We start from the raw sequence: 24370 nt of genomic DNA, 5'->3' as shown, positions 1-24370 counted from the left end.
TTTACCTAGGAATAAGTTAAAGTGATTAAGGGATTTTAACCAGTAGAGCAGGAATTTATCAGTGATCACAGTTGTAGTATAACATTAATCGGACATCCCTGTCAATCCTTGAAAAACACCAGATATACATAAAACATCTTTATTTAGCGCTGCTTTGCACATCCGTGTGTAAAATGTTAAAAGAAAAGTGGCAGTTGGAAGAAATTGTTTAATTTTACAAATATTGTGGGCTGTTTGACTGAATGGGCATAGTTGTGGTAATTGTTTCAAATGTTTAAAACAAAAAGAACCCGTTTTTAAAACTGTGCAAAACTAATCCCAAAAACCTTTAAATAATAAAAAAAGCTGAATAAACAGCAAAATGAAATAGATTATTTTGAATTCAGCTAAAAATAATGGAATGCATGAACTTTACATAATAATTTGAATGTAACAATAAACAATACATAGATAAACAAATTCAAGACGTATTACTGCTTTTAATGTTGGATTAATCATCAGCATCATTATGAAAATGACCCACCTGTTTGCACACATACTCATTTAAAGACATTGTAGTTGGTGGATAAGGGCTGGTTTCAGGCGTCATAGACTGAACAGCAGACCGTGAAGAGTCTAGATAAACAGGAGCTACCATCATGGCTGTATTGTAAATGTGGTCTGAGTGTGTGCAGCTCATACCTGAAGGGTATTTGTGTACAAAGTCTCTTTCGCAGAATCCTTATGGAGGGAAAAAATGCATCACTGAGTTATTTTCCTTTTAAGTTCTTCCATTAGAACCTGTTTATGGTGACCTGAATTTAAAAATGCTACATGAAATATTAGTGATGCTTGATTGAATTCAGTTTAGGTTATTGAAATGGCATCAATTCACAAAGCATGTCATCTCAAAGCACTTAAGAAGACAAACAGGTCCAATGCATATCCATTTATACAGAATCCTATTCTGTCCAGATTGAATTCACATCAATTTAGTCATAAAGTCAGATTCAGATCCTTTTCCATACCGTACAATTCAGTCATATTTATCATGCAATATGGTGAAATTCAGTTGATTATGTAATGCAAACTGGTAAAATGTTATCTAAGGCTTCATCATCAAAGTGAATCAACACAATGTGGCAATAGTAGGATCTCAAATGACTGTCCATAAAACTCTCTACACCTGTTTCACTAAGTGTATGTGTCAAACAGAACAGTATTATTTACCTCTGTGTAGCCTCTTCTGGCTTCAGACTATTGCCTTTTCAGATGCTTCATCACCAGGTGAATAATACATGCTTTAGTGATGAGTACAACATAACAAACACATAATTCCTGTAGGAGATTAATTTCCTACTAATTAACCGTCATTTGTTCAATTTATATTTAAAAAGTAAAAGTGTCACATATTCTTTGGTTATTCCTCGTTTATGTTTTAAAAAAGCCCAATATCTAGAATTGACAGAATTATTCTTCACTGATTACAAATATTAAAAACCCTTTATTGTTATTCCTATTAAAGAGATAGTAATAAAATAATAATAAACCGTTATTTTAAAACCTTTCATTCTATTTGGGATAAAACAGTTATTAATTATTTCACTATCTATATATAAAACCTACCTCTTTAGGTAAAAAGCCCAAGACCAACGTTGAACAAAAATTTAGTTTTGATTCTTTAAGCTTCTGATAAATGACACATCAAATAGTTTGAGGGTCTTTTTCCAGAGCGGACCTTGTCTGTGTATTTGTTGTGTATGGAGCCACAGGGAGAGGACGGTGGGGAATGAGGGAGCACTGAGTAGCTCGACCAGGGCTTTATTCATACAAAAACCACCACTGCCTGCTATTGGATTGTCTTGCTTTCTAATCAGTTATGTTACACAGTAGCAAATCACAACAGGAAGTCATTTCAGGGGCATGTCGCCTAAAAACAAAACAGGTGCAGTTCAGATCCAGTTATATTCAGTGCCAGAAGTGGCAATCACATTAAATTCAATACCACTGAATCCATTTATGTGCGCATCTTGGTTTTCCATAAAGTTGCGCTGTCCGAGGTGCTGAAATCATTATTCATGTTCCATCAATAATATTGTAACTATTTTTTCCTTAGTTCGCGTAAAATACCTCGAATATTTGATTTCAGTATTTTCAGATTGTCAAAGCCTCACACTTCGCCACATTTACATTCATTACACGCAAATTTGTCTTTTTATTAAAATGTTGTTTTTTTTTTTTTTACGTACTTTAGTTATAAATACACTGATGTATATGCAATCCATATCAGTGATCATCGACTTTGAGCGTCACCAGATAAGTTTTGTGCAGATAACGATGCGTTTTACGCGCTGCTCGTACAGCGAGGGGTGTGGTTAAATGTTCCTTAGTCCGCGAAAGGTATTGGTCCCACGCTATATAATGTTGTGGACCAGAGAGGAGAGAACAGGAGCACCACCGCGGTGACTGAATCAGAGGACAAGTCAAACTGTAAGTCTCTCTAAGTTTTCACTCTGTTCACTGATGGTTGATTTTTGGAAAGTTTTCTTTTGTCGTGTTATATGCTGAACTTTCACTCAGTTTATTTATTCGATCTGTCGTTTAGTTGTTAAGTTACGTTGACTCTGGAAGCCTTACCAAGATTGATTTTTTTTAGATGGCCAAAATGCTGAGATCATGGGTGATGTTCGCGGCTCTGGTCGTTTGCCTGCTGGTGTGTTGGAGCAGTTTCGCGGACGCCTACCCTCCCAAACCCGAAAGCCCCGGGAACAACGCTTCGCCGGAGGATTGGGCCAAGTACCACGCAGCTGTCAGGCATTATGTCAACCTCATTACCAGACAGAGGTCAGTCAAGAAGATAAGGGCAAATAATGTAACTAAAGGCTCTGTTGTCATATTTTCATTGTGTTTATTTAATGAAAATAAGAACAAAATGATTTTAAGACTACACAGATTATTTGATTCTTAAAGAAGCCAGGAAATAATCTAAAAAGTAAAGATAGGAAGGTTTGTTTCATACCCCCCACGACCTACTTCCACAACATATTTTGCAAAAACAGACAAATGAATGAATAAATGGATAACTAAACAATTTTTTTTAAATTAAGAAATAAACAAACCTTTTGCTATTTACCTCAGAAAACAAGAGGTAAAAATATTGATATTATTCTGATATTAATAATGGGTCTGGATGGCTGGATAACTGGTTACATAAGAAGGACCCCCCTTTTCACATTGAGAATTTACAAATCACACACTGTATTTTAAAGCAACAATAAGTCTGTCTAAGTTCGATCAGACAATATATCCTGCTTTTCAGGTTTGTCTCAATCTAAGGAGGTCCAAACATATTTTTACAAGAGAATGCGTTTTTCATAATTCTGAAGTTGTGTTTCAAACAGTAGAATAATCCATTTGAGATCTGACCAGTCTAAATGTGTAAGATTTTTGAAATACAGATGATCAAAGTAGTCCAGATTCCTTTAAATAAACAGAAATGGCCCTTAACTATAGCGCAAATCATATTCTGCATATCAGACACCAACTTAAGTCCCTTTGACTGCACATGAAGGTAAGCAATAGAAACCTTGTTTAGGAGCTAGGGAAGGTATAACTGACATACCTTTTTTTTTATCACCTCATGGTAGGCCCCGGGTCATGCTGCTCTGGTCAAAGGGCCATATTACCCATATCACAGCCTTAACTTCCTCGGGGGCATAAATGTCTTTCTGTTGAGAGATTGCTTCACCTTACTTTATAAGTGCTGTTTAAAAACCTAAATGAAGGGTTTAACTTCCTATCAGAAATAAACACTCCTGGGTTAGTAGTTTTATGTCATGCCATTATATCAGTAAATTGTGAGGCATAAAACACTGATGTTGGACAAGATGGATGGCTTCAATGCTACTGTTGTGACATCCTAAATACTTCCTTCTGCTTCATTCTGGGTAAAAAGACTAAATAAAACCAGAACTTTCTGTTAGCTTTCTGGTTGTGTAACTGTCCTGTGATGGAATCTGTGTATAGTTTTAGCATTAACCCCTTTCCTCTGTAATTAAACTGCCAATGTACTGAAAGGCTGCAGCCACCACACGCCTCTGACAGAGGCAGGGTTTATTCTTCAACCAAAAGACATCTGCAGACAAAGTCAGAAAAGACCAGGCCATTTGCCAGCCAGTGAACTTGAAAACCCTTATTTTGTTCTCAGATAATTGCACATCTCACTTGTTATTGGACTGTGGAAGATTGCTAGGGGATGCACAAAGGCTTTCATGGGGGTATGTGCATTTTACCCACCTTTGTTTGCAGCTTGATGAGCAAAGTTGAAAAAATAAATATTTCCCAAGGTTAAAATTCATAGCAGGGCTGATGGGGGTCATGCTACTGGTCTTTGAAAAGCAAAGAGAAGGACGCAATTGGTGACTTTCCCACCGATGTTTGATTGTGGTCATTACATGCAGGTGTTTGGTTTTCTTCCCCTAGGTACGGAAAGAGATCTTCCCCTGAGGAGGCGGTGGCTTGGCTGCTGTTTGGTGCAAACTCCAATCAAGATGGTGAGCCTCGGTAAGAAATTATATATATTCAAACTCCTGCTGTTTTTGAACTGAACTTTATGTCGTAGTTGTTATCCCATCTCATATAAGGGTTGCTTGCAATCCTGTCTCATATAAGCGTGAACAAAGATTTGATCTCAGGTTTTGCATTTTTTTGTCTTGCAGGTCTGACTATGTTGACACATGGTAAATGAGCCCAGACTGAACCGAACCAGCCACCCAGTTCCCAACCCACCAATCAAGACATTTCTCAAGAGAGCACCTGCACTGGCCAGTGGACACAGTCTCAATATTTAATGTGCATGCAAATCAGTGTTTCTGTTTCTTTTCGTTTGCTTCGGTCAGTATGTATTTGTTCTTTCTCTAAAATTGTAAATAATTTTTATCTATAAGTCTCTTTACAATAAAGATCTGAGTGGAATTTAAAAAAATGTTTGACATAGTGGCGCTCTGTGTTTTTTTTTTATTGGGGGGGGGGGGCTTAAGTGCAGCTAAATTTACTACCGCTAGATGTCACCGTAATCCTTTGGAGCGGGCTTTTACAACCATTTGTGAGTCTGTCTCTTCCCTTGCTGCGCCTGTATGGGTTCTTTTCGACGCAAGCAGACAGACCTAAACTTCGCACAGATCTACAGGCGTTTGACATCACTGACGCTTTCTGGGCTTCCCTCTGGAAACCGGATAAGTACGTAGAGGCGGCTCCTTTGATTAATGGAGCCGTTAGGAGGGGCAAGGTATCTCGTTCCGTGTGTGTGTGGGCTGCTGCTGAAGTGACGACACAAAAGCTCTGCAGCGCCTCAGCAACTGAGAGGCGACAACTGGTGATCTCACTGACCGTCCTGCTGCATCTCAAAGGCGGGAACAATCCGGATACAGGTACCCGGGGAGAAGGCAGGTGAGCGCTTCGGCAGGTCGGTATTCTGCCGTCGCTAAGCGTCGCGCTCAGTTTATGTCAGTGGGTAGCTTTCCTACAGCTTCACAAGAAGAGCATTTCACCTTGATCAGAATGTGGCAACTGTCACATACATTTGTTGTTTCTTAATTAAATTATTGACGTCATTTGTTGTTCCATAAGTCTCCTTGAGGGTCCGCGTAAAGAAATCCCATTACCAACCATCAGAATCATTTACTGTCAAAGCTCACGATTGCGTCTCGAGGTGACGAACATTTCGCACGCGGCAGACTCGTGCGCTGTTTTTTCTCCCAATCAGAAGAAACTTCTAATTATTATAAAGCTAACCGGCCTCCCTGTATGTTTGCATCTGCGCAACTGTCGTGAATCCGAGGCAGACAGAACGCGGTTTGTGTTTCATTTCCATGCTGACAAAGGCTGAATGGCACCGTTTGAAGCCATTGCGCATGCCCACACATTCTGAGAAGGTGGCAGAGGTGTTTGAGCGCGCGGAGCAACAGAAGGGCACGTGCTGCAAGAGATTGTAGTATAAAATATGCAGAGGAGAGCGGATTTAAAGTGAAAAGCAAGACATAAAAATATGTCAGTTTCATGTCATTGTAATTCCGTCCAACCATTTAATATACCCGCTTCTTCCGTACAGGGTCGGGGGGCTGGTGCCATCTCCAGCGGTCTAAAGACGAGACACCCTGGACAAGTAGCCAGTCCATCGCAGGGGTTTACTATAAAATATCCAAATTAAACATTTAAGTTTGAGCCAGCAAAATGTATTGAAAAAGCGTTAAGCTACGTGGATTACCTTATGTTTAGATTTATGTTCCATCCAAAACCATCTCAATTACATTCCACTTTTTTTTTAATCGGGAATTTGTATGCTCAAAAGAAGGCAAAAATACAGCCATAGATAGATTACATACTGTACATTATGGATGGTCATGAATGTCATGTTACCTTTGGCCTTTCAAAGTCCCATTTAAAATCAAGATTTAAACACGAAAATCAGGTGCATAGGTTCAGGTGCAAATGTGGTTTAGTAGGAAGGGCAGTCTTCTTGCAATCGGAAAGTCATTGGTTTGATTCTAGTGTCCTGTCACTTGTTGAAGAGTTGGTGTATAACTGTGTTTGAGAGTGTCAATGGGTGAACATAGTTCTACTGTAAAGCGCTTTGAGTAGTCGGTATGACTGGAAAAGTCCAATATAAATTCAGTCCATTTACCATTTGTCTAAATTATAAGTTGTACCACACCCCTGTTGAACATATGGCTTCATATTTGATCATTGTTCTGGGCAGACTTGTTTTCCTGATACAGACCTGGCTTTAAAGCATAATGCACACCTTTTCAATATAGGCCATAATCTTAATGTCACCCTGCTTGATTCATCATAAAATAGTTTCTGATACATTTTTTACCTATGTGTGATTACAGTCAGTCACAAAATTACAAATACCCCTGAACTGACCTCATTTGATTCCCCTTTTGAACAAATTAATAATTCCTCTAATTTATAACTGGTTTTATTTTTGACTGGTAAATAATGACTGTTTTGAATTTGTTTTATGCATTTTTCACGTCTGAGTTTTTATTGAAATAAATTTATAGCCTGGTAATGAGTATGTCATATTTGTTATGTAATGCTAGGTAAAATCCAATACATGTTAGCCAGATAAAAAAACATATGCATACAATATTTTAATCTAGGCCAGTTTTTGTGGTTGATGTGCAATATAGATTCATTTTATTGTTATTAAAGAAAACAGTTTTTATTTTGAATGTGTTCTGGGAAACAGTCAGTCATTTTCTATACCGCTTATTCCATAGTGGGTCGTGGGGAAGCTGGTGCCTATCTCCAGCAGTCTATGGGCGAGAGGCAGGGTACACCCTGGACAGGTCGCCAGTCCATCACAGGGCAACACAGAAACAACCATGCACACACTCATTCACACACCTAAGGGCAATTTAGAGTGACAAATAAACCTAACAGGCATGTCTTAGGACTGTGGGAGGCAGCCGGAGTATCCAGAGAGAACCCACGCATGCACAGGGAGAACATGCAAACTCCATACAGAAAGACCCCCAGCTGGGAATCGAACCCATTGCTACCAACTGCGCCACCGTGCAGCCCTCTGTGGGAGATCTCTTTGCCTTATCAATTTGTTCTTTTTGAAGAGATGAATTCACTATATTTCTGTGCCTTTGACAGCTTTGGAGGTTGAAGTTAAGATCATCATGCCTGGATGTACCTCGACAGAAATGTTTTAGTCGAGGCAGTTCCTTAAAGATTTAAGACATCTGCTTCCTCTAGACTTTGAAAATATATCCTTGATTCAAAAAGATTTACTCTAGATCTTTTCTTCCCACCAGAGTATTACATTGAATAATTTAATGTGATAAAGTCTAAACCTTAAGTATTAAATTAATACAGTTCCTCTGATATTGAATACACATTTAGAAATATTGAAAGAGCTATCCATATGCACCAAGTAAGTAGATTTTATTGTACTTGAGAAGTTATTTGTTGGCACAGACAGAGTACTTTAAATACAGTGCTGCAGGTCTCCATAACAGCATTTAGTTTCAATGCTTTGAAGGTCTGAGTGATATTTTACAACATCAACTAAATTTTGTAATCTGCTGGGGCTGTCTTTAGGAACATTTTAGTTACAGGTCCGGATCATGTTCCATTTCAGAAGAAATCTTTCTAACAGCCACAGCCAAAGCAAAGGGGCTCTATAAAGCCAATCCACCCCATACAACCAAAATATCCATCAGTTCGTTCGACCAATTGTATATATAAAAACACTTTTCCTAGACCACAAAAGCTTTAAAAAAGGCAAACAATACCATATCTAACAAAAAGTATTCAGACTCCAAAAACATTTTCAAGTGTTTTGGTTTACATAACAGTTTTAATATATTTTATTTGGATTGTATCTGCTTGACAAACATAAAGTAGTAAATGTGAAATGGAAGAAGAATTTTACATGGGATAAGACTTTTTTTACTATATGTTTTGCACCAGCATAAAATTAAATGATTTGCTCCTTGGCAGGTCTTTTAAATGATTTAAATCATACCTGAAAAGCACCTGAAAACTGATCCTCCTCGGTGCCGTTTCTTCACTTTACTGGTGTTTCAGCGGCTATTCCAGCATGCTGTTATAATGGCACGGTCCAAGTCCAGACTAACCTGGGTGAAATGTTTGATGATACCTTAACAGAGTTCAGCAAAACTGATTGTGTGTAAAGGTCAATTAAATGGGGCAAGGTTGGCTAGAACAGTGGGTCAATATCACTTGTTGAAGAAACTAATGCTTTTAATCACACTGTCGAATGTAAACACATGATATCTGATCTAGTGGTTAAAGGAGTAAATGTCAGATGTCTGACTGCAAGTGAATGCAGCATTAAATGAGCTACCAGTTATATAGCACATTCCTTTTTACTTTTTTTCTGCATTTTGGTTAAGTATGCAGCACTCAGACTGGGTAGTGAGGCTTGTTAAGATACTTATATTTCACTTATTGGATGTAAAGTCACATTTCGACATTATGAAGTGCAATGCACTGGTGAGATTGTAAGACCCAGAGAGAGAGGCTGACCACTTCTAAATGTAGCATTAAATGGCAGAAATCTGTTCTGTAAAACATATAAATATTACACTTTTTTCATCAACATATTTTCATGATTTAGAATAGTATGAAGTGTAAAGTTGCAGGTTTACATGCAGTATGACAATTTGAATGTAACTACATCTGGATCTATACGAATGGATGAACCACAACATTCCAGTTATTATTAAATCAAGGTAGAAATTGCTGCACATCATCACAGTCCAAATCTTTTAAGTCTATTCATTGATCCAGTCATCATCCAAAATGTATTTAAGTAGAAAAACATTGCTTATTGTGTCAAATTGTGCAAGTTTATAAAACAAAATTAATTCCTTATGAAGCCACTAATTAATAAGGGAAGCAGTTTTTTTTTCTTTTTTTGGCACTAGAGGCCTTTATTTTTGATAGTAGGCAGACAGGAAGGAGGGACAAAGAGAGGGGGAGACATTCGGCAAAGGTTCGAGGACTATGGCCTGTGGCCTGTGGTCGCGCCGCACCCGGGAAGCAGTTTTTTAATTGTGTCCCACCTCTAGTTCATATGCTTTGCACTCAGTGTAGGCTGCTATGTTTATGCTACATATAGTTATAATTAGGTCTGTGTGCTGTATACAGAAAGTTAAGATTGTACAGAACTAAATATGAAATATTTGAGTTTATGCTCTGCCGTAGCGCCTAGACTCCACCACAATGCAACTTGTTTGAAAAACACACAAACTTCTCAACCTATAGAGCTCTACTGACCCCAGTCACCCAGCCTCCCTTTGTCAGTCTCCAGTGTCTCCTTCAGTCTCATAAAGCCATTTTTTTTTATACCTGGTCAATGAATTGAAGGATTTATCAGTGCCATTACATTAACAGAGATAATATCCCATTTAGTCTTTAATGACAGCAACTCATTCTGACAATTAAGTTCAATTCAGTTTTATTAATTCACAACACATGTTGTCTCGAGTCAATTCAGTCGAATCATACGGGTTTCAAGTCAGATACATACATTCAGGACCCCGCCTAGGTCCTAATGCCTGACATCTAAGGAGCATCGCAGAGGAAATGAGCAGGGCTAGAACTTCTATCAAACAATAACACAGTCAGGTTTAACATAAAAAGAAAACCTTGCATTATTATTTTTATTGATAGCCCTGCTCATTTAGGGAGATTAAAGCCCCCTAAAAGAGACTTTATGAGGCCCTTGCTTTATAGATGCACTATTCAATTTAAAGCTGCAAAGTATTTTGGGGTATGCCTTTATGGGCTTTGCAGATATTTTTACCTGTTCTTTGCAAAATAACCCAGGCTCAGTCAGATTACATATAGCACATCTGTGAACAGCGGCTTTCAAGTATCGCCACAGATTCATAATTGGATTTAGGTCTGGGCCATTTTAATACATGAATATGCTTTGTTCTAATTCTTTCTATTGTAGCTCTAACTGTCTGTTTATGTCATTTTTCCATCTGGAAGCTGAACCTCATTCAGTTTGAAGTCTTTTGCATCCCCTAAAAGCCACAGGTTTTCTGTCCGATTTTACGATCAACAGCATACAGACATTGCCAGTATGATGGTCACATGTTTTACCATGGTTTATGTATGATGCAAGTTTTCCACCCCACATAGTGTTTTGAATATAGGACAAAAATTCCAAGTTAATGACCAGGACACCTTCCTTCACATGTTTACAGTGTCCCATAGGAGGCTTTAGCAAACTGCAAACAGGACTTTTTATGGCTCTCTTCTAATCACTCTTTAGCTAAGGCCAGAATTGTAAACGTGTATAACCAATAGTTGTCTTATCAACCGATGATCCCTCCTGAGCAGCTCCTCCAGAGTTACTACAGGCATCTTGGCTGCTTCTCATAATAATGCTCTCCTTCCCTGGCCTTTTAATGTAGGTGGATGGCTATGTCTTGGTTGGTTGACCATTTTGCCCTCCTCTTTCTGTTTTCAGATGATAGATTTAGCTGAGCTCTGTGAGATGTTCAACGCTTAGGCATTGTTTAACAACCTAACTTCAACTTTCTCTCTGAGCTGTCTGCTGTATTTTTTTTTTTTTTTTTTTCATGATGCCATATAAGTTCTAGTTAGTTCTACTGTTTTTATCCTTGGATTAAATTACACATATGCAGACTTTCTTTATTAATCGGGTGATTTCTGAAGGGAGTTTTATTAAGTGGGATCTGAGTAAATTGGGTTGAGCAAAAATGCATGGTGCACTTTTTAAATTAATTTTTTTGACAATAGATTGTAAATGAAAAAATTGAAGGGCTGCGTTAGTAACATACTCAAAAAAAAAAAGCAGGGGGTTGGTTTTCTACTTTGGAAGCTAAATAAACAGGCAGACTATGTTTAATTTCTTTTCTTTAAAATGCACCTTAACTTTTGTAGTATTCATGCTCCACCCCTGTCTACTCTTTGAGGGGATTTGAATGATACTGAAACAGATTCATGTTGATGATTGTATTATATCTGCCTCCCCAGGAACAAAGGATGCTTGAATAAAATCCAGGTGGAGTGAGGATCATAGATGCCTCTCCTGGGTAGCTTGCAGGTCTTTACTTCAGCTCTGTCACCTCTGTTAGACATATGTGACTTTTCATTCGAATTATAGTCAGCTGAGGAAACCAGTTGACCAAATAACAATCAAAAAGATCTTAAATGTGTACTGCTCATCACATATTTAGTGATAGTGGTTAGCTGTTGTTATGCTGTTTTTAAGTGATGCAGGATGCAGTAAAAATATCCTAAATAAAGAGATGGGGAAACACTTCATTTTTCTTTTGTATCTGGATCTGTTAGCCTATGATTAAATCATGTATTTTCAAGCAACATTGAGATGAGCTTAGTTAAAATTCATTAGCTACTCACTTTGCATGCTGTTGACTGCTGCCACCAAGCAGCAGCACTCTTTGTGCATTAATTTGCATGCATGAAGCACCTTTATTTTGAAATTATTGAACCGTGGAGCAATCATTCTTTCAATTATTTATTCTTTATGTGCACTTTGTCCTGTTAGGGTTCATGGGTTTGGGTAGTTGTCCTGTCGCAACTGTATTCAGTGAAAAGTTGGGTATACATACAGGACCGATTGCACTGTCCATTACAGAGTTGGTACAGAGCCAAACGGGAAAAATAAGAAGCCATGCTTTCTGAGTCCCTTATTGTCATGCTAAGTTTAGTAGGAATAGTAAATCAGACACATGTAGTTGGACAAGGTGAGGAAACTACCAACATGTAGTGCCCAATACCTCTAAACTACCTTTTGAGGTTTTTGTCTCCTGCTCTCAACTCCTACAGACATTTGTAGTTATTCTGATTGCTACAAGTGATGTTAAATAAACTGTTTATATTTTCTAAATATATTTACTAGTTTAGTGTTAATTTGAGTTCACTGAAAGAGGAGAAACCAATTTTATATCTGGTTAAAGATAATCCGTTTTACAATATACACTACTGGTCAAACATTTAGACACTTTCTCCTTCAATGGTTTTCTTTATGTCTATGACTATTAACATTGTATGCAGATTCTTACTGAACGCATCAAAACTGTGAATGAACACATATGAAATTATGTAGCAAACAAACTTTAAACTTTAAATATGTTTTATATTTTAGATTTCTTAAAGTAGCCACCCTTTGCTGTGATGACTGAAATATTAACCTTTGGCCGTCTCTCAATGAACCTCTGGGAAGTTCTTTCAAGACTGGAAAACCATTTCAGGTGACCACCTCATGAAGCTCATAGAGAGAATGCTAAGAGAGCAAAGCAGTCATCAAAGCAAAGGGTGACTATTTTGAATAATCTAAAATATAAAAATGCTTAGTTATTTCAAACTTTTTGTTTACTACATGATTTCACGTGTGTTCATTTACAGTTTTGTTGCCTTTGGTGAGAATCTACAGTGTATATACAGGTCCTTCTCAAAATATTAGCATATTGTGATAAAGTTCATTATTTTCCATAATGTAATGATGAAAATTTAACATTCATATATTTTAGATTCATTGCACATTACCTGAAATATTTCAGGTCTTTTATTGTCTTAATATGGATGATTTTGGCATACAGCTCATGAAAACCCAAAATTCCTATCTCACAAAATTAGCATATCATTAAAAGGGTCTCTAAACGAGCTATGAACCTAATCATCTGAATCAACGAGTTAACTCTAAACACCTGCAAAAGATTCCTGAGGCCTTTAAAACTCCCAGCCTGGTTCATCACTCAAAACCCCAATCATGGGTAAGACGGCCGACCTGACTGCTGTCCAGAAGGCCACTATTGACACCCTCAAGCAAGAGGGTAAGACACAGAAAGAAATTTCTGAACGAATAGGCTGTTCCCAGAGTGCTGTATCAAGGCACCTCAGTGGGAAGTCTGTGGGAAGGAAAAAGTGGCAGAAAACGCACAACAAGAAGAGGTGACCGGACCCTGAGGAAGATTGTGGAGAAGGCCGATTCCAGACCTTGGGGGACCTGCAGAAGCAGTGGACTGAGTCTGGAGTAGAAACATCCAGAGCCACCGTGCACAGGTGTGTGCAGGAAATGGGCTACAGGTGCCGCATTCCCCAGGTCAAGCCACTTTTGAACCAGAAACAGCAGCAGAAGCGCCTGACCTGGGCTACAGAGAAGCAGCACAGGACTGTTGCTCAGTGGTCCAAAGTACTTTTTTCGGATGAAAGCAAATTCTGCATGTCATTCGGAAATCAAGGTGCCAGAGTCTGGAGGAAGACTGGGGAGAAGGAAATGCCAAAATGCCAGAAGTCCAGTGTCAAGTACCCACAGTCAGTGATGGTCTGGGGTGCCGTGTCAGCTGCTGGTGTTGGTCCACTGTGTTTTATCAAGGGCAGGGTCAATGCAGCTAGCTATCAGGAGATTTTGGAGCACTTCATGCTTCCATCTGCTGAAAAGCTTTATGGAGATGAAGATTTCATTTTTCAGCATGACCTGGCACCTGCTCACAGTGCTAAAACCACTGGTAAATGGTTTACTGACCATGGTATCACTGTGCTCAATTGGCCTGCCAACTCTCCTGACCTGAACCCCATAGAGAATCTGTGGGATATTGTGAAGAGAACGTTGAGAGACTCAAGACCCAACACTCTGGATGAGCTAAAGGCCGCTATCGAAGCATCCTGTGCCTCCATAAGACCTCAGCAGTGCCACAGGCTGATTGCCTCCATGCCACGCCGCATTGAAGCAGTCATTTCTGCAAAAGGATTCCCGACCAAGTATTGAGTGCATAACTGTACATGATTATTTGAAGGTTGACGTTTTTTGTATTAAAACACTTTTATTTTATTGGTCGGATGAAATATGCTAATTTTGTGAGATAGGAATTTTGGGTTTTCATGAGCTGTATGCCAAAATCATCCGTATTAAGACAATAAAAGACCTGAAATATTTCAGTTAGTGTGCAATGAATCTAAAATATATGAATGTTAAATTTTCATCATTACATTATGGAAAATAATTAACTTTATCACAATATGCTAATATTTTGAGAAGGACCTGTAGTTGTGAAAATAAACAGACCCATTAAGTGAGAACGTGTATCTGAAACTTTTGGTAAAACGTTTTGGTAAAAACCAAATCACAGTATCTACCAGTGAGATGCAGTCAGGTAAGGGACAAAGAAAAACAAGCAGAGAGTCAAATGTTGAGACTTAGGTGCATGTAGGTATGCATGCATACCTCAAACTCATCTATGTAAAAAATTGAATTTAGGAATTTAGAAGGAGAGGGATGGATGAGATGTCTAGCCAGTAGAATTAGTCTGTAGAGCTCCACATATCTATGCAACACATTTCCTTTATAATTGGTGCCATCTGTATAGTTGTCTTCTTGACATTGGGCACAATGGTAAGGGAATTCAAATCAGTACTCGGAGCAATCTGCCACAATCCAGACATTTGACTATTGTAAACAAAAATGAACACTTTCATGCTATTAAATAAGCAATCTAGGTCTAATGTGAGAGATCCTTTGATGTAAAGCTTTTTCTTACATTGGTCTGTCCTCACACATTTCTTCAAATAAAAGTCAAGAAATAAACATTTTCTGCGTTAGCTGAACACTAACATTACATAGTCAGCATAATGGCAGAGTAATAATCTTTGAATGTACTTCAACAGTTTGCAAATACTCACAACAGTTGTGGATTTTGATATTTGCTGCACGGCTTTCCAGTCAGGACAGCATGACCAGAGGGAGGCATTGCCAGAGGGTGCCTGAAGCAATCAAAAAACAGAAAGAAAATACCAGCCATCAGACAGTTGCTCCCAATTAATTTTCTGTTCCTCATTTTAAATGTCACTTCAGTATGGAACAGAGTGTTAACTGTTAACTTTTGTCGTTGCTATTCACAGCACCAGGTTTTGTCATCGTAGCCTCTGCCCTGAAAAGATTGTTTCTCCTATCTATTTCTATCTACTTCTCCTATCTATTTGCGCAGGGCGCCTCTGAGTGCGTAATTGTGCATGTCGAAGGCCGAGTTTTAAGTTGTTCTCCAAGCAGATGCTTTATGTTTGGGGTTTGGACGGACCCAGTAAGACAACAATTACATTCTGCTTCGCATTTAATACAAATATTATATTGGATATATTGGATTACAGGCTATTGCGCAGCTGTGTCCAGAGTAGCGCGCACCCTCCACCATTGGTGCGCACACGGGGCTGTTGGTCTAGGCTGACGACACCACTGAAACGCCCACAGCCTATTAACTGTGCTGCCCAACGTACCTCGGAACAAATTGGCCAATAAATATAAAAGACAGACATATCTGTCAATTAATTTATTAGAGGTTTGCCTCCCTTGATCTTTTAATTCTCTTCGGAGAGACACCTTGTTCTTTTTTTTTTTTTTTTTTTTTGAGAGTGTGTTTGAAGAGTTTGTAGTTTATCATAAGCCGCAATATTTATGCCTGAACGTAATATTAGAAACCAAAATTATTTGTTGCAGGAGTTGGCTATCTGCATGTTATAGCTTTGCTACTTTCAAAACATAACGTCAAATCAATGTCCTGCAAAGAATTTAACATTTATAAACATAAAAAGAAGTTGTTTTCCAATGATTTTACTGAATTTGTTTTCTCTGTTTTGCTAATATTTTAACGATATACAACTCCTTTGACTGTTTCAATTGTTGTTTGGTGACACAAAATCATTTTTCACTGTATAAAGAATCCCCTGGCATATGTTCACATTTAAACTACGTAATTAAACTGATCCAGCTCCAACTGCTATGCAGTGACACAATGTTACTGTTAATAATGAAATGTGTTTTGCTTAATGACAAGGTTAAAGCATACACTGTCTTTTTCACCACATGGAATACCTTCTGATAAGTGATTTTAGCATCCTGTTTGCAAATGAACGATTATATCTGCCTTATTATGTCTTTATTTCTTTCCTAATAATTATATTATCAACATCAAAGCACAGTGGGTCCTTTGCATGATGTGCAATTACAGTTAACAGATTGTGAGCGCTTGGTCAGTTATGTGCGCACTTCCCCATGATCAGGTTTGTGCTTCAGCAGCAGATGATCTCACTTACAGCGCTGCTGCACTGGAATGATCCAGATGCAAGTAAAAGAGTTGCAAGGAGTTTTATCGTAGGATAAATGTCATGGTTTTTGTTTGTGAGTATTTGGCTCCAAATCAGAGCTTAGATAATCCTACATAGAATCCTCTATTCTCATCTATTTTTATTATTTTTCTGTTTGACAACCAAAATCTGTTGACACATGTAGACGATTCTCCATAAATTTGCATGTTTGGGTCTTTATCCTATGTTTTGCATATTCATGAAGGCAAACACGCAAAAAGGTTTTCGCTCGCTGTTCCGCTGATTTTACATACACAATCCGATTAGCACCTCATTTGTAGATCAGCTTTGTTGACGTAAAACAGTTTGCCTCCCATTCTACTTCTAGAGACTCTAGGAACCACCAGTAAACTTGAGAACGAAGTGCTCTGTTAGGAACATATGGAACAATCAGATCTCTGATGTATGATGAAGCTAGATTATTAAGGGCTTTATATGTGAGGAGGATAATTTTAAATTCTATTCTGGATTTAACAGGTAACCAATAAAAGGAAGCTAAATAGGAGAAATATGATCTATCTTTTTCATTTTCATCAGAACTCTTGCTGCAGCGTTTTTAATCAGCTGAAGGCTTTTAACTACATTTTGTGGACATCCTGATCTTAGAAACCTGTTTAATATGGGATTTAAATTTCAGGTCCTGGTCAAAAATAACACCAAGATTTTTTACTTTATTACTGAAGGTCAATTTTTTGCCATCCACATTAATTGATTGACTAAGCAGTTTCTTTTTCAAAGACTCTGGTCCAAAGACTAACTTCTGTATTTAGAAGAAGAAAATTTTAAGTCATCCAAGTTTTTAAGTCTTCAAGAAATGCCTGTAGTCTATCTAACTGGTTGGGCTCATCAGGATTTATGGATAAATATAGCTGAATATCATCAGCATAACAGTGCAAATTTATCCATGCTGCCTGATAATTTCACCTATTGGAAGCATATATATAATTATGTTAGCAAAAACATGCTGATTTACGAAGTCAAAGAATTTGTAAAATATAGTGCACCTTTATGTAATTAAAACTCAGCTGTTATGTGAAGACCTCAGAGGTTTGTTAGAGAGCATCAGTGAACAAACAGCATCATAAAGACCAAGGAACTTAGCAGACAGATCAGGGAGAATAATGTGGAGACGTTTAAAGCAAGGTTAAGTTCTAAAACAATATTTCAAGCTCTGAACATCTCAGAGTTCTGTTCAATCAATCATCTGAAAATGGAAAGAGTATGCCACAACTACCAGGCTGACCTACCAAGATATGGCTGTCTAACTAAACTGACAGGCCAAACAAGGCGAGTATTTTCTAAAGATGCATTTGAGGTTTTATGTTAACCTCAGAGGAGCTGCAGAGATCCACAGCTTAGGTGGGAGAATATGTTGACAGGACCACTTAAGGCTCAGTTATAATGGTGCTTCAGGGTGTCGCACAAGACTCTGCTGAGGACATGTGAGCCAGAACAAGCACTTTAGGCTTATATATTTCTCGCTGACGTTGCTGCAGTATTCTCCTAAAACACAGGAAGCAGTATGCTAGATAACCAGTAGAAATGTAGTAAAAGAGAGAAAAAGTGCTCAGTGGCTGTGTGCACTATCGAAAACATTTCTTATGAACGTGATTCTGTGTATTACAAAGTTTTAGACTGATTAGAGTAAAACAATGAAGAGGAGACCGCTTTTTGACCTCTAAATTTATTTTTATGTACATACATGTTCAGTTTATATTCTTTGCAGGACATTTATGTAACTTTGTCTTTTTAAAATTACCATACAGACTCGTACTACAAACTATATTTATGTTGCTAATATTATTTTCAAGCTTAAATATTGCTGCTCTTTATGATAAAGGCATACTCTCAAAAAAAAAGAACACGGTGAGTTTCCGAAGACCGACCAACTGCCTGAATGCGCACCGATGGCACACAGCTATGCCCTTCTTCGCAATGGCCTGTAATCTATCATTCTGATTGAAGGTGAAGCAGAATGTAGTCCTTGCCTCACTGGGTCTGTCCGGACCACAAACATAATGCATCTGTTTGCAGAACAACTTCAAACTCAGCGCAATTATGCCCTCTGAAGCGCCCAGTGCAAATGAACAGAGAGGGGAAATAATCTCGCCAGGGCAGAGGCTTCGATGACAAACCTGTTGGTGTGAAGTGCGACGACAAAAGTTAACAAACTGTAACAGTCCAGAGAAGCAGGAACAGAACAGAAGGCTCATTCACAATGATGCAGCGCAACAACCCCTGCATGTTTCAAGCGCCACAGCAGAAAGGATCTGTTCACTTTCCCTCCAGATCCGCTGGGGGCAGTAGCAGCCAGCCAGTAGCTCACACAATTTCCTAATTTAAACTGGGCGATCTGCACCTCTTTTGCACCTGTTATCCATTGCACTTGTTAGTCCAACATGCCCTCCTTATTTGCACTCTTTGAAGATCAGGCCAAAAGTGTGGCAGAAACCTAACACAGGAGATCATCCTAAATGCACAATTCCAATGGCGAAACATGGCGGTGGCAGCGTCATGCTGCGGTAAGGTGCTGCAAAATACTAGAGACTAGAGTGAAACCTTTCCTTCCAGCAGGGCAATGACCCTAAACACAATCAAAGTATATATACCTAAATCCATTTAAGAGTCAAGATTAGAAAATTGCTGTTTACAGAAGCTTTCCATCCAATCTGGATTTGAGCTGTTTTACAAAGAAGAATGGTCAAATATTTAATTCTCTCTAATGCGCAAAGCTAGAGGAAACTTACCCCAAATGACTTGCAGCTGTAATTTCAGTGATGCATAGTTCAATAAAGTATTGACTCAGGGGGGACTAATTACAAATTCAGGCCATACTTTTCTGATTTTCATTTGTAAAAAAAAAAACATTTCTTCCCACTTCACAAATATGCACTACTGTGCTTTGGTATAACACAAAAAATCCATATAAAATTGTTAGGATTATGAATCTGAGAATATTATTTAATTTTAATATTTTAATATTTTATCAAATAATATTTCGGTCTGTTAAGGGTTGTCCTGTGAATACCAGCCCAGTAAGGCGATGATATTAGGACAAAATAGAAAGGTGTGAGACGAGCTCTGGCATTATTGAACAGCAAAACTCTGCACACACATGGAATGAATTCACACAATTTCTTGAAATACAAGAATTTATTAACAAAAATAAGTCAACTCAAAGTAAAACACATTTCAATCGACAAACTCTTTACCATGCTAAAACAATCCAACTAAACTACCAAGCAGAATTAAATAATAGGGAAGACTAATGGGCTATGTACAATATAAACAAGTGGATCAAAGATGATTGAGAACCATGACTGAAGGAGTGATGAAACATTACCATTCAATGTTTATGTTTGAGAACCAAGGATTATCCTGAAGAATCTGGAAGTGAAGCTAAGTTAGTCTTGGAACCAACTTAGGCAATAATCAGCATACCTTTAGACAACCATTCACAATGCAAGATCAGATAAAATATTATTTTAATAAAATAATATTTTGAGAATAATCTGCTGAATAAAACCAACCTTCTGGATGACTAATTCTCAACGGGGTCTCATTAGCTGCCTTTATTTATTAAAATAATATTTAAAGAAATATTATTAAAGGAAATGGTAAAATATTTAAGGGAATATTTTGGAAAAGAGCCAAATCTTTCTGGGGAAATGGGGCTTAATGGTGTTTACTTAGTTATCAAATTTAGTAAAATTATGTTAGGAACACATTATTTACTGGAATGAAAATAACCTTTCTGGGTAAATATTATTTGGCAGCAGGCACTGTCCTTACCTGTTAGCAGTTGAAGCTAACAAAAGAAGCTGATAGCTTAGCACCAATCAAACACATACCTTTAAAATACCGTCAATAAAAGGGTTAAAATGCATAAGCGCGGACAACGCGTTATGATCAATCTTTTGTTTAAAATCACCCTTCAAGTAAAGTTTGTCTTAACTTTAAAAACATACAAACATAGAACACAAACTGAACACGTGTGCTGCAGATATTCTGATAGCACCAAGATAGCTGAGTTCAACACAAACAAAACCAAACTTCATAAAATGGAAAACATTTAGATCATTTCAATCTAAATCACTTCTATGTTATTCTGCCCAAAACACTTAACCTCATGAACTGTGGTGAGGAACGTTGTGCAAGGCGGCGAAGTTTGAAGAAACGTCCACAGTCTTTAAATGGTTAGCTACAGCTAACCTCCTTAGCTGTGGGGAGTAGCGGCTGTTCTTTCGGCCGACCAAACTGCACGTTACCGTAACCACGGTGATGCGGCTCCTGTTGTCCTTCTCTCAGGCAGGGAAAACCGCTTCACTTGGCTTGTAGAGACAGCGTCTCTACTGGGGACTTCTCTGGGACAGTTTGCTTCTGCAGGCCTCAGAGAGAAAGTAAGCAATGCCTATACCTTAATTTACCCCTTTATGAATGAATACCGGATTCTTTCAACAGTAATTCATCAGTACATCAGTACTTAAATTGTGCATATGATGTTGAAGAGTTTATGTCTGTTTGCCAGCAGAGAGACATTAGCGCTATCCCGATGATCACCGGTGTGGAAGAGGTCAGATCATTGGAAAGGGGGTGCTCTTTTGCAGCCAGTGGCATCATTGGAAGTCCGCTGCTACAGTTTGCTTGGCTGTGCCGGAAGTAGGTTAATGCAATTTATTTTGAAAGTTCCAGAAAAGTTTGTACCGGAGTTTAATGTTGAAATCCATGGCTGTGGGTCCCAACAAAATACATCAAAGTTTGTGATTATAACTTAAAGAAATATATAGCAATTTAAGTGGTGTGAACATTTTTGCACTGTGTTGGAGTTCAGTAAAAAGTACATTTGTGTGTTCTTTGAGGGAACCATGTCTTTAAATTGTATTTACTTTTGGATTTACATGTAAAATACTTATGAATTCAAATATTTTTGAGCAATATGAAAATAATATTTGGACTGAAATGTACACCTCTGACCTGTTGCTTTAGAATATTTTATAAATATTCACAATTGAAGAAGCACCATAATAAAGCATAGCTGAGGTCCTTTATTAGGCCCAGTTTTAGCTCATAACTAAATTTCACATATTTTCCCTTGTTGCCATGGCAAAGCATCAGGGAAAAGGAGAATGTGAGCTCCTCGTGGTTGTCTTGGATACAACGGTTTTTCCATGTAAGGAAAAGAGATGAGATGAACCTGTGGGAGCGCAGGTCTATTTTTAGGCTTGATGCCAGCATGCATGTGTGGATTACGACTCGTTGGTTGCTGGTGCATGTGTGCTCAAGCATGAATACGAGCTCTAATGTGGCCTCAGAGTGAGAATGTCTGGAGCTTTTTTACGGTTGGCACACAAAGACCTGAGCCACAGCTTGTTTCGTGACCCTAGGACAAAGATGTGCAGGAGGAAGGTTTTATTTGGTAGAGCCTGCTGAATGAGAACAAGCATGATAAACCCATTTAGTAGACAATATGAACTATTCCATTGAAATTGAGGGTAGCTTATAATTGGATATGTAATATTTGGAGGAGGCTCTGGAACTATTTTGCCAGGTGTCCTAAAAATGGCTGCATACATAATCTGTGACCATCCACACGACAGAGAGTCAGCACACAAAGCTGGCCTTTTGTTTTGACAGACTGTTCAGAGATGATAGCAGCTCTGTAAATGTGATGTCATGGCTGCTGTGCTATTCAGCCAATGTCTTCCTGCTATACAGAGAACAAGGATGACAGCTTATGTGAAAACATGTGTGTGTTTACTGACTAATTGAAACAGGATGGAAACTGATCCAAGAGCAAAGATGGTTCAGATTCCCAAGATACGGTATTGTTGTGCAGGCTGTCAGACTGCTTCTGCAGCAGAATGCCATTTAGTATATGTAAAAACCAAATCTGACCACAATACGTCATATAACTTTTAGAAATACAAATTTAGTCATCAATTAAGGAACTCCAGCCTTTTCTTTAGGGAAACAGTGCAAATTAGCCACATAATTCCACCATCATTAACTTGTGGCCAGTTCTTACCAGACAGTGAGTGACATAAAACAGGAGCAGTAGAGAGAGAAAACTTTGATGAAGATCCTGACCCCCACAACCTTCTCCCAGTCCCCTAGTGTGTCAACCCAACTCAACAACACGGCTGAGCTCTGCTGCGGTGTCCTCTGAGTATTTTTAATGAGCTCTGTCATTTAACATTGCAAATGTGGGATGCCCTGGATAAGCCCTGGGGACTGATATTTGCTGTGAAGGACGGTTTAGTAAAAGTCAAGTGTGCCATATAGGAGTTAGGCACATATTACTGCTTGGAAGATAACCTTATAGTTGCATCAATGATATTGTAAATGCTTGAACATCGGCGGCACAAAGGTCAAGAAAAATAACAGTGGCTTTAATATTAGAAAAAAAGTGAATATGTATCTTGGGCAGAATTCTTGTTTTATTCTCACACTGATGTTTGCATATAGATATCCAAACATCCAGAGGTATTACAATGACCGTTACAGTGAACCCTGTTGCACATTTTACTTGCAGTCATTCATGAAGGGCATTATGTGCAAACACATTTGTGGAGAATTTAGCTGGATGCATGTAAACAGCTGGTTGATTATTAAAGGAGGGAATAGGATCTTGAAACTATCGACTAGTCTTATAGCAGTTTAACTTTAAATTGATTTTGGTGGTTTTAACAGTGCTCTGTAGTGCCGACCTGAAGGCAAAAGGGTGTGTGGGATCTGTAAGGATGGTGAGGGGGGGTGTGGGGGTGGTGTTCTTTGAAAGTCCTCCATCATCTCCACAGTCTTGAGTGGGTTAAGTTCAAGGTGGGTCCGACCCCACCATGGTACTAGCCGATCCACCTTCTGTCTGTATCCAGACTCCTCACTGTCCTGGATCAGACCAATGACAATGGTGTCATCTGCAAACTTCAGTAGTTTCACAGACAGGTCCGCTGAGATGCATTTGTGTAGAGGGAGAAGAGGAGTGGGGAGAGAACACACCCCTGGGGGGCGCCAGTGCTTATTGATCTTGTGCGGGAGAAGATGCTTCCCAATCTCACCTGCACCTGCCGGTTCTTCGGGAAGCTGGTGATCCACTGACTAAGGTGGAGGCAGGGACTTAGAGCTGGATGAGCTTTTGGTGCAGGACTTCGTGGTTGATGGTGTTGAAGGCAGAGTTGAAGTCCACATGCAGGATCCTGGTGTATGTCCCTTGGTGGTTGAGGTGTTGAATGTTGAAGTGTAGTCCCAAGTTGACTGCATCACCTGGCGACCTGTTTGCCCGGTAAGCAAACTGCAGGGGGTCCAGCAGGCGGCCTGTGATGTCCTTCTGGTGCTTCAACACCAGTTGCTCAAAGGATTTCATGACCACAGACATCAGGACGACAGGCCTGTACTCGTTTAATTCTGTGATTGTGGGTTTCTTGGTTACTGGGATAATGGTGGAGCGTTTGAAGAAGAAAGAAACCTTACACAGCTCACTTTTTGAAGATCTCAGTGAAGATGGGTGCCAGGCATGATGGGGAGACATTATCAGGTCCAGGGGCCTTCCTTGTTTTCAGGCTCTGAAAGAGCCACTTTACATCTTCCTCAGAAATTATTAGTCCAGGCAGGGGGTCTGAAGGTAGGGGGTGGTTGGTGAAATGCAGGAATATGTGCCTGAATGGGATGTGGAGCAGTTGGGTTGAGATGTGAACTGCTGCTTTTCATACCTGCA

At 38.8% G+C, this 24370-nt stretch overlaps 2 protein-coding genes across 4 annotated transcripts in view; both read left to right on the top strand.

The window, feature by feature from the left end:
• Window positions 1-2335: 2335 nt before the first annotated feature.
• On the top strand, window positions 2336-4974 carry LOC124875434 (peptide Y). The gene is made up of 4 exons (XM_047377600.1): window positions 2336-2469; window positions 2636-2823; window positions 4462-4542; window positions 4698-4974. The coding sequence occupies exons 2-4, from the start codon at window positions 2636-2638 to the stop codon at window positions 4720-4722; spliced, it is 294 nt and encodes a 97-aa protein (XP_047233556.1). The 5' UTR covers window positions 2336-2469; the 3' UTR covers window positions 4723-4974.
• Window positions 4975-5083: 109 nt separating this feature from the next.
• Window positions 5084-24370, top strand: part of mpp2b (MAGUK p55 scaffold protein 2b) — a 129144-nt gene continuing 109857 nt past the window's right edge. Inside the window, exon 1 of one of the 3 annotated variants that reach the window (XM_047377495.1) lies at window positions 5084-5408. The gene's annotated coding sequence lies outside the window, so the exon portion shown is untranslated. Of the gene's footprint in view, window positions 5444-24370 lie in introns of all 3 variants that reach the window. The other 2 variants (XM_047377493.1, XM_047377492.1) reach the window with 2 other exon arrangements.

The sequence above is a fragment of the Girardinichthys multiradiatus genome, chromosome 10 (genome assembly GCF_021462225.1).
Source record: "Girardinichthys multiradiatus isolate DD_20200921_A chromosome 10, DD_fGirMul_XY1, whole genome shotgun sequence".
NCBI classification, from domain to species: Eukaryota; Metazoa; Chordata; class Actinopteri; order Cyprinodontiformes; family Goodeidae; genus Girardinichthys; species Girardinichthys multiradiatus.
This window is presented reverse-complemented; position numbering and strand designations above follow the sequence as displayed.